We start from the raw sequence: 14,465 nt of genomic DNA on the forward strand, positions 1-14,465 counted from the left end.
TCTGTAATTTATTTTAAAAAGAGACAGTGGGTCTAAGTGCCTAAAAGCATTGCTGGGTGCAGTGGAGGGATTAGGATAGTTTATATTTATTTATAAGATCTCATTTTAAGAACCCACGTGTTTTTCTCCTTTACTTCTGCACGAGAAGTATTTAAACATATTCTTGATTGTGATCCGGAGTATACACTTATGATAAAAATCAAAGTCAAATTTGTTATGCTCATTTTTATGCCGGTGTTTGTTGTGAATCCTTGCAAGACTTTGAGATGAATGTGATTCAAATTATTTTTGCTATTAAAATGTATTTAAGGAGAGTAAGGCCAGACCAGGGCTGCTGTAACTAAAGAGGTCCTTTTGTGGTACTCAAATTAATGGCTCAAGCACTGAAGGGTGAAAATGAGGTCTGTGTCGCGTCCTTCTCTGCAGGTTGCTTGATCGGTAGGATCCGGGTTAAGATTTTGATGAAAGATAGTTTTTTAATGTCACCAGTAGGAAAGCTTGAACTGACATTTATGAAGCTTTACTCTCTTATTTAGTATGCCTACTCAGCCGAGTGAGAATCATGTTTTCCTTCCTCTCATGTTCCGGAAGAACATGGAGAAATTATGAAAGCATTACAATGTAGCCCTTATCTGACAGTGGAAATTCTGGCCGTGATTCCAGGCTGTTATCATCCATATTGGAAATTTTCTGTCTGACTTAACCCTTAAAACACAAGTAGCTTGTCACATGAATATATAAGATATACAAAATGCTCTAAGTTTAGTATTTCAGTGAATAAATTGGCATACGGATGTCATTGATGTTACTGCTAAAGTTAATTTTTAATCAGAATAGTCATAAATTGTAATAGAGCAGTTTTATTCTTTATCATTCCCATGCTTTACAGTTACTAAAAGTTCTTATACAATCTCTTAAAAATAGACATTATTTTGTCCCTTCAGAATTCATTTTAAATATCTTCTGCTGCAACAATCCTTTTCTGGCAAACTGCATCTGACACTTAGCTCTTCCTTTTCTGAATTGTTCTCAGAGTTACGGACTATGTTACACAGTTTAGCACTTAATTGTTACCCAATTATTTTATTTAACAAATACTAGTTTTACTTTCTGACTTAGTTTTAACCCTTAAGTGCAAAGACCACGCCTTACAGTTTTTGAATTCTCCAAGGAAGCATGCACACAGGAAGATATACTGTAAATGCTTGTTGTTTGATTTCACAGTCCCCTGCAAAATGTACTATAGTTGATATTTTCTAATTATTAAAGCTTTTGAATAATAGAGGAAGTTCTATCTCAGAAGCTTATAAATATGTGAAGGAAAGCTGAAAACTAAATTTAAAAGTTGAATCTTTAATATGTTAGCTTTTTCCCTAGGATACCATCCTGCCATCCATTGCACATTTGTAAAAACAGCAGTGTGTTTTAATCATTTACTTAACTTATGCCCCACCTCATTCTACAAATTATTTGAGACAGCTTACCAAAATATGCAGTAAGCTGGAAACCATAAAGTACTCAGGCTTGAATTAGACTATCTTGTGTTCCAGCTCCCCTGCCTATAAGCTCTGTGTCCTTTAGGCAAGCTGCTTAATCACTTTAAGCCTCTTAGACTTTTGTGCTACAGAATAGGCTAATATGAGTATTAAATAAACTATTCTATGCAAAGTATATAGCATATTACCTGGCACATAGTTAGCCTTCAATAAATGTTAAGTAACATGCAATAAAAGTAAAATAAAAAGTTATAATAAAAATCAGGACCAGGGGAAATGTAACTTAGAAGATTCTACCCTAAGAGGTTACATTGCAATTATGCATGAAAGCCCGGCCATAAATGACTAGTCAGTGTACAGTGTTTTTAAAGTTATCTTTGGGGAAGTGAAATTTTTACTGGCTTTGCTGTAAAAGCAGTTCTCATGTGTGGCTTGCTATGAGGAGACATTGGGCATATAGTATATAGTGTTGTTAAGTCTTGCCCTTAAACACAGGCAGTTTGGGGTGGCAGTCTCCTAAGACCTGTTTTAAGGTATGCCAAGGGTATAATGCCAGCATGTAAAATTCACGAAGGCCCCCAAAACATTGTTGTATATTAGTTATAGACTTTTTTTTTTTAAAGCAACTTACATGTCTTTCTTTTTTTAACTTGCAAAGTGAAGCTTATAGAAACTTCATTTCTTCTTTCCATTTTTACTCATACATGGGAGTTGGAATTTTTCTCCATTGTTACCCAGGGTACCTTTTATCCACAAGTGCTTTCTTCCTCATATCCCAGCCCGCAGGCCACTGCCTGCTCAGTTTCATTTCAGCTCTCTTTTGCTCAGCTGCTGTTATGCGTCAAGCCCTGTGCCAGGTCCTGGTATGTTTGTTCTCCTCAAGGAGCTCAGTTTGCTCCTCCTTCAGGTAAATCCTGCCCCCTTCCACCCACCAGACTATAGGCTTTGTGGTGGTTAAACACGTGTTCTGTATATCGTCACAGTCTCGGTGCAGAGCAAGGGCTCCGGCACGTGGTCTGGGTGCTCAGTAAGGACTATTGAGTGAATGAATGCAGGAGATTCTTGCAGTGCTGCACATGGGAGGGCGTGGAAGTGCTGATTGTTGCGTGTCATATATAAAGTCGCTTTCATGTGACACAAGAAGGTTCATGAAGCTTCTGCTAGGTCCACTGCTCTTTGTGGGGTCCTCTACTCTTTTTGGAAGGTCCATTGCTGTTGGTGGCCCTGACTTTGGCAGAGATACTGGCTTGTTGTTCACCTGCTACTTCCTTTTCTTCATGGACACACACTGGACCCCACTTCCTAGCCTTCCTTGCAGTTAGGTATGAGCGTATGACTGATTCTGCCCAGTGGAATGTAAGCAGGAATGACGTGTCACTTCTAAACCCAGCCCATAACATTTTCCATGTTCCATCCTCTCCTCCGTCCTCTGCTGGATATCGGTGCCCAGGGTAACCATGTGAGGAAGAAGACAGAGTCTCTGCAGCCTGGGTCCCTGAATGACTAAAGCAGAGCTGCTACTCTTCCTGTCCCTGGACCATTGGACTTTATATGGGCAAGAAAAGAAAACATCTAATGGGTGAAACCACTAAGATTCTGAGGTTTCTCTCTTACAACAGGAGCATTACCTTAACCAATACTGACTCCTTTTATTGCCTGCCCAGTGGAGGGTTTGTTTTTGCTTTGGTTTGGTTTTTGTTTTCTTGCGTTGTTTTTTGAAGAGTAGTCTCTTACTGGTTTTTACCAGGTTGATCTTTCAGAAACTTTTTTTAATCTCAGCATTTGAGAGGTACATGGAGCTAATTGAAATGTATGCTTTGTTCCATCAATGGAAAAGGTTTGTCACAACTGATTTAGTGTGCCACTGCTAAAGGGATATGTATGTTTTGTTCAGTAAGCACAAGTCAGTGGCAGAGCAAGAAAAACAAAACAAAACAATACTAGTTCCCCGATACCGCATCAGTTCTCACCCCTCCCAGCCATTATGATGTGATTTCCCCAAGCCAAGCAGCACTGTACAAAAAGAAGCTGTCTTCTTGGGAAGAAAGGATTTTTTCTTGTTCATATCAGTACATGCCATGTATTGCACTAGAGCATTCTTGTGGGCCAAGACTGAACAATCTTGAAATTTGTGTTGCAGAATCAGGTAAGAATGTTGAATATTATAAGGTAAAGAGTTATTTGGGGCATATAAAAAACTTGATATTATGTGTGATGTGAACTCTTTTAGGAGGGAGGGGAAGAAGGTAGTAAGAATGTACATTTTAAAAAAATTGATAGATTATTGGGCATGTTTGATATTATCAAGAAAACCTCTCAAATTAGATGATTACATTTATTATAGAATACTTTTAACAGTGGTTATGAGGATGTATAGTATAGTACTTAAGCACTGAAGTTCCGAGCTTAGACACCTTGGGTTCAAATCCTGTTCCACTACCCTGTTGTCTGTGTCACTCTGAACAAGGCACTTTAATCTCTCTGTGCCTTTTTGGAAAATGAAGAAAAAAATGGTACCTATTACTAGGAAGAATAAAGGAGATAATCTACGTAAAATACGTAGCACAGCTCCTGGTAGAGTAAGCTGCTATAATAATGTTATTAATGAGAGAAATTAAATGTTAATCATAATTATTTCTAATGGTTCTAGGTTATTCAAATGTAGTGTATTCACAAACAGTTAAGGTCTTGGCAGTAGGTGGTGTGAAAATATCTCTGAGTTTCTGTTAGCCTTGAAGGTAATCCCGAGGGACCCCAGTAAAGGTAAGAAAGGACTGAGAAGCTAAGTTTCCATGACCTATGTGGTCTTTGAGCGTTATTTGTTGTCAGTTAACATATGGTGTTGAATTGCCACTCAAACGTATTTATTAAGCACCTGTTATGTGAGTTGGTGTTGAATTGCCACTCAAAATTATCAGTAGTTTTGTAACAAGTAGCCAAGGAAGAGTTAATAACATATTGCAAGGAGAGTCATTTCATGTGCCTTTGTTACTACTGTCAGTCACAGAGGTAACATCCTTTTATTCTTATTGTTTGATCCACCAACTTAGTTACCTCATACTAAAAGGTTTAAAAAGGTATAGCTCTAGGGTAAACACATTTACCAGTGACACAATACATTTGCTTATTTATTTCATCATGTAGAGGATAATCATCTACTCCTTTTTCACAGTTCTCTAATAAAAGGGAAAGAAGTAGAAACATTTTCTTTTTTCTGCTTATGATATCTTTTACCCTCTAAATTTTAAAATAAAGTTGTTTTATACCTAAAATACAATTTTACAAATACGGAAAATGATGGAATTTTTTTTTTTTAGATTTCTAGATTGCTTTATTATAGAGGACCAGAACACAAGTGTAGTAAAAAGATTGGCAAGAGTTTCAGATTATTAATATGATTACTAGGTTGCATATTCAAGTTTAAGAACAAGAACCAAAACTCCACAGTTGTCATTTGTATACAAGGTATTGTTATCAACCCAATCCCCTCTTGTGGATTTACATTTGCTAGTTCTTTTCTAGGAAGTAATATGGATTCTTCTATTTACATGATATTTTGAAATAAAGGTATTTCAGAGAAACCAATTTTAATTCTACATCTACCCTGGAAAATGTTGGAACATACAAGCCAAATGGCTTTCATTCTTCTGCTTTTAGTACCAGAGAAAAAATTTTTTACTGAATGCTTTACTATTTTTCCCTTCAGTTAATGCCCTGAGTTGCTTTAAAGAATGTAGTTTCCAGTGATCTAATCAGTCCCAAAAAAGCAACGAGGAAACTCTGGAATTCTAACTACAGAGACTCTTTTATAACTGCCACTTAATACCAGCCAACAAATTTTAACAATAGTTTAAAAGTATCCTAATTTAAGTCATCCTGCTGGAAAATGCTTTAATTATCTTAGAAGACTCAAAGGTTTAGAAAACCCTTAGAATTAAAAAAAAAAAAAAAGAAACCCTATTATTGGAAGATTTTGTGTGTGTGCAAGCCTTCACATTTAAGAGAATAACTGCTAGAATTATATTTGATCTAGAATTATAGCAAAAATATATTTGTTACTGTTTTGGTCACATAAATACATAGACCCATCTTTGCCTACTTGTAAATCCTGTAATTGATTGCTCAAACATAGACATAACAATAGTCTTGGCATCACCATTAAAGTTAATTGACAACCATTTGATGTGGTTTCAGGTCTTTGATGATTCACCTTTAAGAAATAATTTCCAAAATCTATGCTGGATGTTACTATTGAATCTAATTAATGTTGAATAAATTTCATTTTATTTCTCATAATATTTTTGAGTTTCTTCCTTAGTGTTAATGAAAAACTATGCATATCTGAAAAGAAATGGAGTTAGCAGCATCTTTAATAATCTATTCTTTAAAATATATAATATTTTAATTGTGTACTACTGTGTCAACATTTACAGTTAAGACTCTATCCAGGCATTATTCAATTCTGAGAAGGCTGGCATTATCTAAGGTACTGCAATTGTTTAGTCAGATAAAGCAAATACTTCATTTGAATTCTGTGGAAATTAATTAAGTGTGCATACTGCCTCTTCCATCTTTCTAGTTAAAAAACAGCCTACTTGAAATTATTACTGAAACATATAAGAAAAATTATTTTGATATTTCTCAGTTTACTATAGGGCATATAATCTAATGTACCCAGTGAAAATAGTGTTCATTCTATTATGGATCTACTTAAGTAAAATCATACTGGTAATTTGATTATATGTCCGACATTGTGAATTTTACCTTGTTAGGTGCTGGATATTTTTGTATTCCTACAAATATTCTTGAGCTTTGTTCTGGGACACAACTAGATTACTTGGAACTAGTGTGATCCTTTTTAGTCTTGCTTTTAAACATTACTTAGATGGTACCAGAGCAGTGTTTAAACTAGGGCTAACTCTTTCATAATACTAACACAAGACCCTTTTGAGTACCAATTTTTGAGTACCCTTTTACCAATCCCAGGAATCATGAGTTTTTCCAGTTTGGCTGGTGGAAACAGGTATTATTCCCAGCCCTGTATGGGTTCTGAGGAATGCTTTCTGTAATGCTTTTGGGCGGTTCTTTCCCTGGCTTTGGATAGTTTCTATACACGCTCTTGCTGATCAGTACTCTGCTGAATACTTGAGGGAAACCATCTGCAGATCTCTGGAGTTTCTGTGAAACTCTCTCCTCTCTGGTACTCTGACCTGGAGCTCCAGGTGCCTTGGTCTCCCCAGACTGTCAGCTCCATCTCCTCAACTCACCGGTTCCCCCTCTGTGCCCTGCAGCTTTCAAACTCTGACCAGGCAGTAAGCTAGGGCTCCTCCTTGTTTCCCATCTCTCTGAGATCACTGTTCTTGTTGGTGATGTCCAGTGTCTTGGGAACTATTGTTTCATATATTTTGTCCAGTTGTTTGTTGTTTCAAGAAGGAAGTAAATCCAGTCCCTGTTATTCCATTTTGGCCAGAAGCAGACTAATGTCAGATTAAATCTTAAATGAATATTAATCTTTCAGTTTAATTTTCTAAAACATGGGTTAAGAATTTCTGATGATATTATCTCCAAATGAGATTATTTTTCAGGAAGCAAGTCCAAGACTTAATCTAGGCAGAACCAGATGATCTCTTAATCCTTTCCAGCTATCTATAAAACCTGTTGTGACAATATCTTCCTATTACATTTATTTTCCTTATTAGTTTTTTGGCTGCATTGGGTCTGAGTTGTGGCATACGGGATCTTTGTTGAGGCATGTGGGATCTTTTTCGTTATGGCATGCAGTCTGCTCGGGTTTCTCTCTAGTTGTGGCATGCAGGTTTTCTCTTTCTAGTTGTGGCACGCGGGCTCCAGGGCATGTGGGCTCTGTAGTTTGTGGCACGTGGGCTCTCTCACTGGGACGTGCGAGTTCAATAGTTGTGGCGCGTGGGCTTAGTTGCCCCGCGGCATGTGGGATCTTAGTTCCCCGACTAGGGATTGAACCCACGTCCCCTGCATTGGAAGGTGGATTCTTCTACCACTGGACCACCAAGGAAGTCCCTCTTCCTATTACACTTAAAGCAGTGCTCTAATAAAGATTTAAATTCATACAGTGCACAGTTGCTGTACATTAAAATAATGATCAAATTTTCTTTCACCTGTTATCTTTACCCTCCCCTCCCTGCCAACAAATGGTGAAGATATAATGAAACTGGTAATGAGGCATTGTAAATAGTCTGTACACTCTTGGAAAACAAATTGGAGCTGTATATTAAAAGGCAAAAAAAATATTATATTCTTTGAATCATTAACCCCACTTGTAGAATTATAGCCAATGTAAATAAGATATGTAAAAAGCTGTATCTCCAAAAATGTTAATCATAGTGCTAATTATAATGGAAAAAATGGGAAATAATCTTTTAAAAGTGAAGTACAGTTGATTTACAATACTGTGTTGGTTTCAGATTACAGCAAAGTGATTCAGTTATATTTTTTTCAGATTATATTCCATTATAAGTTGTTATAAGATACTGAATATAATTTCCTATGCTATAAGTAAATCCTTGTTGCTTATCTACTTATGTATAGTAGTTAGTATCTGTTAATCCCATACTCCTAATTTGTCACCCCTCCTGCCCTCCCTCTTGCTTTTGGTAACCATATGTTTGTTTTCTATGTGAGTCTGTTTCTGGTTTGTATATAGATTCATTTGTATTATTTTTTAGATTCCACATATAAGTGATACTGTATAGTATTTGTCTTTCTCTGTCTGATTTACTTCACTAAGTATAATATTTCTAGGTCCATACATGTTGCTGCAAATGGTAATATTTCATTCTTTTTTTATGGCTGAGTAGTATTCCACTGTGTGTATGTACATATATATATATGTATATATACCACATCTTCTTAAGCCAATCATCTGTTGATGGGCACTTGGGTTGCTTTCGTGTCTTGGCTATTGTAAACGGTGCTGCTATGAACGTTGGGGTGCACGTACCTTTTCAAATTAGAATTTTTTCCGGATATATACCGAGGAGTGGGATTGGTACCTCTATTTTTAGCTTTTAAAGGAAACGCCATACTGTTTTCCATAGTGTTTGCACCAATTTACATTCCCACCAACAGTGTAGGAGGGTTCCCTTTACTCCACACCCTCTCTAGACTTTTTAACGATGGCCATTCTGACCCGTGTGAGGTGATACTTCATTGTGGTTTTGATTTGCATTTCTGATAATTAGCAGTGATGAGCATCTTTTCATGTGCATGTTGGCCATCTCTATGTCTTCTTTGGAGAAATTTCTATTTAGGTCTTCTGCCCGTGTTTTTGATTGGCTTGTTTGTTTTTATGATATTGAGTTGTATGAGCTGTTTATATATTTTGGATATTAACTCCTTGTCGGCTACATCATTTACAGATATTTTTTCCCATTTCTTAGATTGTCTTTTCATTTTGTTGATGGTTTCCTTCGCTGTGCAAAACCTTTTAAGTTTGATCAAGTCCCATTTGTTTATTTTTGCTTTTTATTTCTTTTGCCTTGGGAGACTGATCTAAGAAAATATTGCTACGATTTATGTCTGAGAATGTTTTGCCTATATTCTCTTATAGGAACTTTATGGTGTCATGTCTTACATTTAGGTCTTTAAACCATTTTGAGTTTATTTTTTGTATATGGCATGAGGGAGTGTTCTAGTTTCATTGATTTACACGTAGCTGTCCAGCTTTCCCAACACCACTTGTTGAAGAGACTGTCTTCTCTCCACTGTATATTCTTGCCTCCTTTGTTGTAGATTAATTGACTGTACATGCATGGGTTTATTTCTGGGGGTCTATTCTGTTCCGTTGATCTATATATCTGTTCTTAATGTCAAAATAGGTACCCAGTAAGAGGTCAATATCCAAAATATATAAGGAACTCTGACAACTCAACAGCAAAAACCCCAAACAACCCAATTTGAAAATGGACAAAAGACTTTCTCTAAAGAAGATTTACAAATGGCCAAAAAACACATAAAAAGATGATCAATATCACTAGCCATTAGGGAATGCAAATCAAAAGCACAATGAGATACCACTTCATACCCATTAGGATTGCTATTATAAAAAAACACAGAAAATAACATCTGGTGAGATGTGGAAAAATTGGAACTCTTGTGCATTTCTAGTAGTAATGTAAAATGGTGCAGCTACTGTGGAAAACAGTCCCTCAAAGTATTAAATATATTATTACCATATGACCTAGTAATTCCACTTTTAGGTATATACCCAAAAGAACTGACAGCAGGGACTCAGATACTTGCACATCAGTGTTCACAGCAGCAGCATTCACAATAGCCAAAAGGTGGAAACAGCCCAAATGTCCATTAACAGATGAATGGATAAACAACGTTACAAGGCTACATATCCTTTAGCCTTAAAAAGGAAATTCTGGCACATGCTACAACATGGATGAACTCTGAAGACATTGTGCTAAGTGAAATAAGCCAGACACCAAAGGACAAACACTGTATGATTCCACTTATATGAGGTACCCAGAGCAGTCATATTCATAGACAGAAGGTAAATGGTGTTTCTCAGGGCCTGGAGATAGTATTGTTTAATGGGTGCTGAATTTCAGTTTGGGATGATAAAAAAATTCTGGAGATGGATGGTAGTGATGGTTGCACAACACTGTGAATGTACTTAAAGCCACTGAACCATACACTTAAAAATGTTTAAACGATAAATTTTGTTATGTGTATTTTACCACAAATAAAATATTTATCTTTATTAGGTATATATATGTGTGTGTGTGTGTGTATATATATATATATATGTATCTAGTTAAGTAAATAACTCATGTTCCAAAAAAGAGTAATGTAAGGAGTGCTGATCAGTCACCCTGCCCACTTCTCTTCCTCTCCAGGAGTGACACACGCGGCCATCTGGGCAGCCTGCATTTCTTATCTCAGCGCCGCGGTTCCCCCAGAGCTGAGGACGTCTGCTCAGGGCATCCTGCAGGGCCTTCATCTGGGTTTGGGGAGAGGTTGTGGAGCCATGATCGGAGGCGTGTTAGTCAATTATTTTGGTAAGAATGGTTTTCTCTTTTTCCCTTTCTTCTTTGATGAAAACTTACAAATTTTTTTAGCAACCCCTCAATAAACACTCAAATTATTACTGAAGATTGCCAGAAGCTAAACTCCACTGTTCATATATTCTCTTTCTAGCTTTCATGGTAGTCAAAATTGCAGAGCAGTATGCTTCAGTAGTTAAGATGATTAGAGCCAGCTTGTAACCGTGCACGCTTCTCTGACAGCTTAATGCGATGCTACACGGATACCTCAAAGGAGCCAAACAAATGAATAATCACACGTGCTTTTGGTTTGAAGTAAAGTACCCTAAACCTGCTGGTAATAATGCTAGAGGAAAGAGAGTTCATCATTGTTGTTCCATCAGGAGATTTTGAACCAAAAAAATCTAACTATATGCTGGCTTTGGTAATGTCACTGCATCTGTGATAACACAGTCTGTCTGCCCTGTCAGATCTCCCTTATTGGAAATACAAGGGCGGGGCTGAGGTGGAGATGGCATTATTCTGCTCCAGGAATCTTGACTATTCAGGTCCCTAGAAGGTGGGCTCAGAGATGTCTGAATTTATAGCACTACCTGAGCTCGGCTGTTGTAATTACAGATTAATAAGGTTGTTTAATCTATAGTTAGGTAAATGGTCTTTATGAAGAGAGCACCACTGAATTTTAAAAAGGCACTCGGAGACAGTCCTTTATTTTATAAATGCAGTTTTAAAATTTGATCAATGACAGATATCCAGTACCAGCACTTGGATCTCGTGACACCTACGCAGACCTGTGCTTTTCCTACTATAGGAAGCTAATGGCCATTTGCCAGTCTTTGCTCTGCTGCCTTTGCGCTGAACTTTAGAACATTGACAGTTTTGGATGAGGGCTGCCTGTCTTTCTGGGAATCACTCTACGGAGTGCTGCCTGTTTCCACAGGGGCTGCTGCAACCTTCCGAGGAATCGGCATGGCCTGCCTGGTGATTCTCCTGCTCTTTGCCCTGATCCAGTGGCTGGCAGTGCCAGATGAGGAAGAAGGTAAACATGTGCACTGCTCCCTAATGGTTCTAAAGGTTGAAGCCATGGGGGATTCTACACACACCCCTCAGAAACCCAGAGGTGGCAACAAGAGTGTACCACAGACCTGCATGGCTAGATTTTCTCAGTGGTGTATCAGTGAACTCATGTGCACCATTGCTGGAGAGAAGCCACTTGCTGTGTTGAAAAGAATACTGGTTGTTTTAAGCAGCTTGCTTTTGTTTTGCTTTATGGTACAAGGTACTGGGGAAAGTATTGGTTTTAAATTTCTCTGGTATTCTAAAGAGATTTAAAATTTAAATCAAATACATATAGGATTATACAGTAATTTTACTATTAGGGATAGGAAGTGGTATTAATCTCTATACTTTTAACCTTCATTTGATAAAAATGTCTAAACCTTAAATGTGAAGTTGTCCCTTAATTAGGCATGGCCTTCTTAAAAGTATTATACAGAAAGAAGGTTATATCCAATATAATGTGTTGATGAGAACAAGCTTTCAACTTTTTGGGGGAATCAACTTTTTTTTTTCAATGAAGAAGGCCAACCATTAAAACAAATATTCTTTCTCAGCTCTTGGGTCCTGGAACAGGGCTCACCTTCTGTGGTGTCCTGTCCTTTGAGGAGCGTTTGCCTCAAGTACCTGAAGTGCTTCTGTTAAGAGAAAAACTAACTAGTTACAGAAACCCCAGAGACAGATTTTAATTCCAACAAGTTACTCAAAAAGAAAGACCAGTACTGACTTTTCTTATTCTTGTTCTTTTATAATCCTAACTAGATCATATCTCTTATGCAGCTTAGTCCATGCCTTCAGTAAAAGGCCAATAAAAGCAGCTACTGTGTGATTTTTCCTATTTTGATGCTTATCTTTAAAATCTCAATCCCGTAAGTGGGCCTAAGGCAACATTCACTATAACCTATGCCCCACAGATGTTACATACGTTAACTGAACCAATACATTTCATAAATAAATATAAGTTAATGTCTATTAAGCCCTGTAAGGAGACCCTGGAAGGTAAACATCACATTCATTTGCTCAGTACTTGCGCCAAGTAGAGAAGCCACCCTTGGTACACAGCAACGTATCAACATTCCCAAGCATACCAGAATGGGCTTATCGAGGTTGTCCATTTGTTCAGTTTTTATTATTTATTTATACATACATACATACATCTGTTTAAATATGTAAAAACTCTGAGAAATGATTTAAACATGGCTTTCTCTCCAGACAAGACGATGCTGGCAGAGAGGATTCCTGTTCCTTCTAGTCCCGTTCCCATAGCAACCATTGACTTGGTCCAGCAACAGACAGAAGATGTTCTGCCACGCGTTGAGCCCAGACTTCCACCCAAGAAAACCAAGCACCAGGAAGAACAGGAGGATGTGAACAAGCCAGCCTGGGGGGTCAGCTCCTCTCCCTGGGTGACCTTTGTTTACGCGCTCTACCAAATTAAAGAGATGATGCAGCTAACAAGAGACAACCGTGCTTCTGAGATACAGCCTTTACAGGTAAAAAGTTCCTCTGCTGCCCTGCCTTAAGCAGGCTCAGTTGTTTCAGTTATTCAGTTATTCATTCAACAAGATTTGTGGGAGGTCTGGTGGGGGACATAGACATGCAGACAAATAATTTCAGTGCTTTGTGACAAGTGTATTATAGAGGTGTATACAAGGTTCCATAGAGGGAAAATTCTGCCTTATGGGGTTCAGGAAGGCCTCACAGAGAAGACAGTACCTCTTGAAAGAAAGAAAATAAATCCATTCTGATTTTATATATTTCTTTGAAATGTCTGTTTTGGTGGACATGAGTTACAGTGTGGATATATGGTTCTTGCCTTGGTGAATTATATATATTAATCTCTGTAATTTAAAAATTCTAATGGGGACATTCTATATAATAGGACCTCAATAAATATCTGATCAATTAAGTAATACTCTGAGGCCACTAAATGGGTCTGACAGGACACCTAACTCAGTGGAAATGTGGTTTTGCTAGCGGGCTCACCTGAAAGATAAAAAGTGTGGTTTTTCTTGTCCCTAGAGGTGTGGTCTCTCCTGAGCGTCGAATCGCATGGATAAACACACTGTAGGTAACTGTAACTGAAGCTATATAATACTTTTGGAAAATGTTTAAGCGTGACTTCTATGAACAGTTTGGCCAAAGTAATGAGTCTACGTCCCTGTGTTTTTATGAATCACTCCCTTTCACTTGATGAATCATGTCAGCTCTATATCTAGAGTAGCTTCAGAGGACACAGGAGGAAAAAAAATAAAGGGGAAAGACTTTAAGAGTAGTTTGAGTCATTTCCTTAATTTGAACTACCTTAATTAAATTTATCACAATTTTGTAAACTGACATGTAATATTTCTCTAATTTAAACCAAATCTGATTCTTCGCTGATAACCAGGATGCGTTCTAGTCCATGTTCGCTGATAACCAGGATGCATTCTAGTCCATGTATGACCCTACTGGTTTATCAAGATAATAAACTCACAAATCCTCTGCTCACAAGTCAAGGAAGATATCAGGGTGGGAGGAGCATATAAAGGATGGGAAGCAAGGAGGAGATGCAGGAGGAAAGATGAGTTCTGCCTGAATGGCAGTGTTTTCATTACTTTGGATACTCACCCTTGTTTTCACAGAAGCCTATTAGGCTTAAGTATCATTAAAATTTTTTCTGATATATTAAGATTAATAAAACCTGGCTGGTATGGCTTAGCTACTCTTATGAAGAAGTCATTATACTAATATTTTTTCTTTCACAGTTTAGAATTAATTACAGAAATAAAACTTTTTTTTTTTTTTCTTTTTTGCTGCTCAGCTCTTTGAAGTGATGGGTACTAATTCAGAGGAAAATCCATTAAAAAAGAAATGTTTCCTGATTTTTACAAATCAGGAGTGT

The 14,465-nt window shown here is 37.4% G+C and overlaps 2 protein-coding genes across 4 annotated transcripts in view; one reads left to right on the top strand and one right to left on the bottom strand.

Annotated features, from left to right (window-relative positions):
- The window catches only part of MFSD6 (major facilitator superfamily domain containing 6), a 74,920-nt gene that overhangs the window by 57,685 nt on the left and 2,770 nt on the right, over positions 1 to 14,465 (top strand). For all 3 annotated transcript variants that reach the window (XM_061185781.1, XM_061185797.1, XM_061185788.1), the window contains 3 exons: positions 10,379 to 10,540; positions 11,466 to 11,564; positions 12,794 to 13,074. In XM_061185781.1, coding sequence (XP_061041764.1) covers positions 10,379 to 10,540; positions 11,466 to 11,564; positions 12,794 to 13,074 — 542 coding nt within the window. The remainder of the gene's footprint in view (positions 1 to 10,378; positions 10,541 to 11,465; positions 11,565 to 12,793; positions 13,075 to 14,465) is intronic.
- Positions 1 to 14,465, bottom strand: part of NEMP2 (nuclear envelope integral membrane protein 2) — a 59,918-nt gene that overhangs the window by 10,243 nt on the left and 35,210 nt on the right. The gene's annotated exons all lie outside the window — the stretch shown is intronic.

The sequence above is a fragment of the Eubalaena glacialis genome, chromosome 1 (assembly GCF_028564815.1).
Source record: "Eubalaena glacialis isolate mEubGla1 chromosome 1, mEubGla1.1.hap2.+ XY, whole genome shotgun sequence".
Classification (NCBI taxonomy): domain Eukaryota; kingdom Metazoa; phylum Chordata; class Mammalia; order Artiodactyla; family Balaenidae; genus Eubalaena; species Eubalaena glacialis.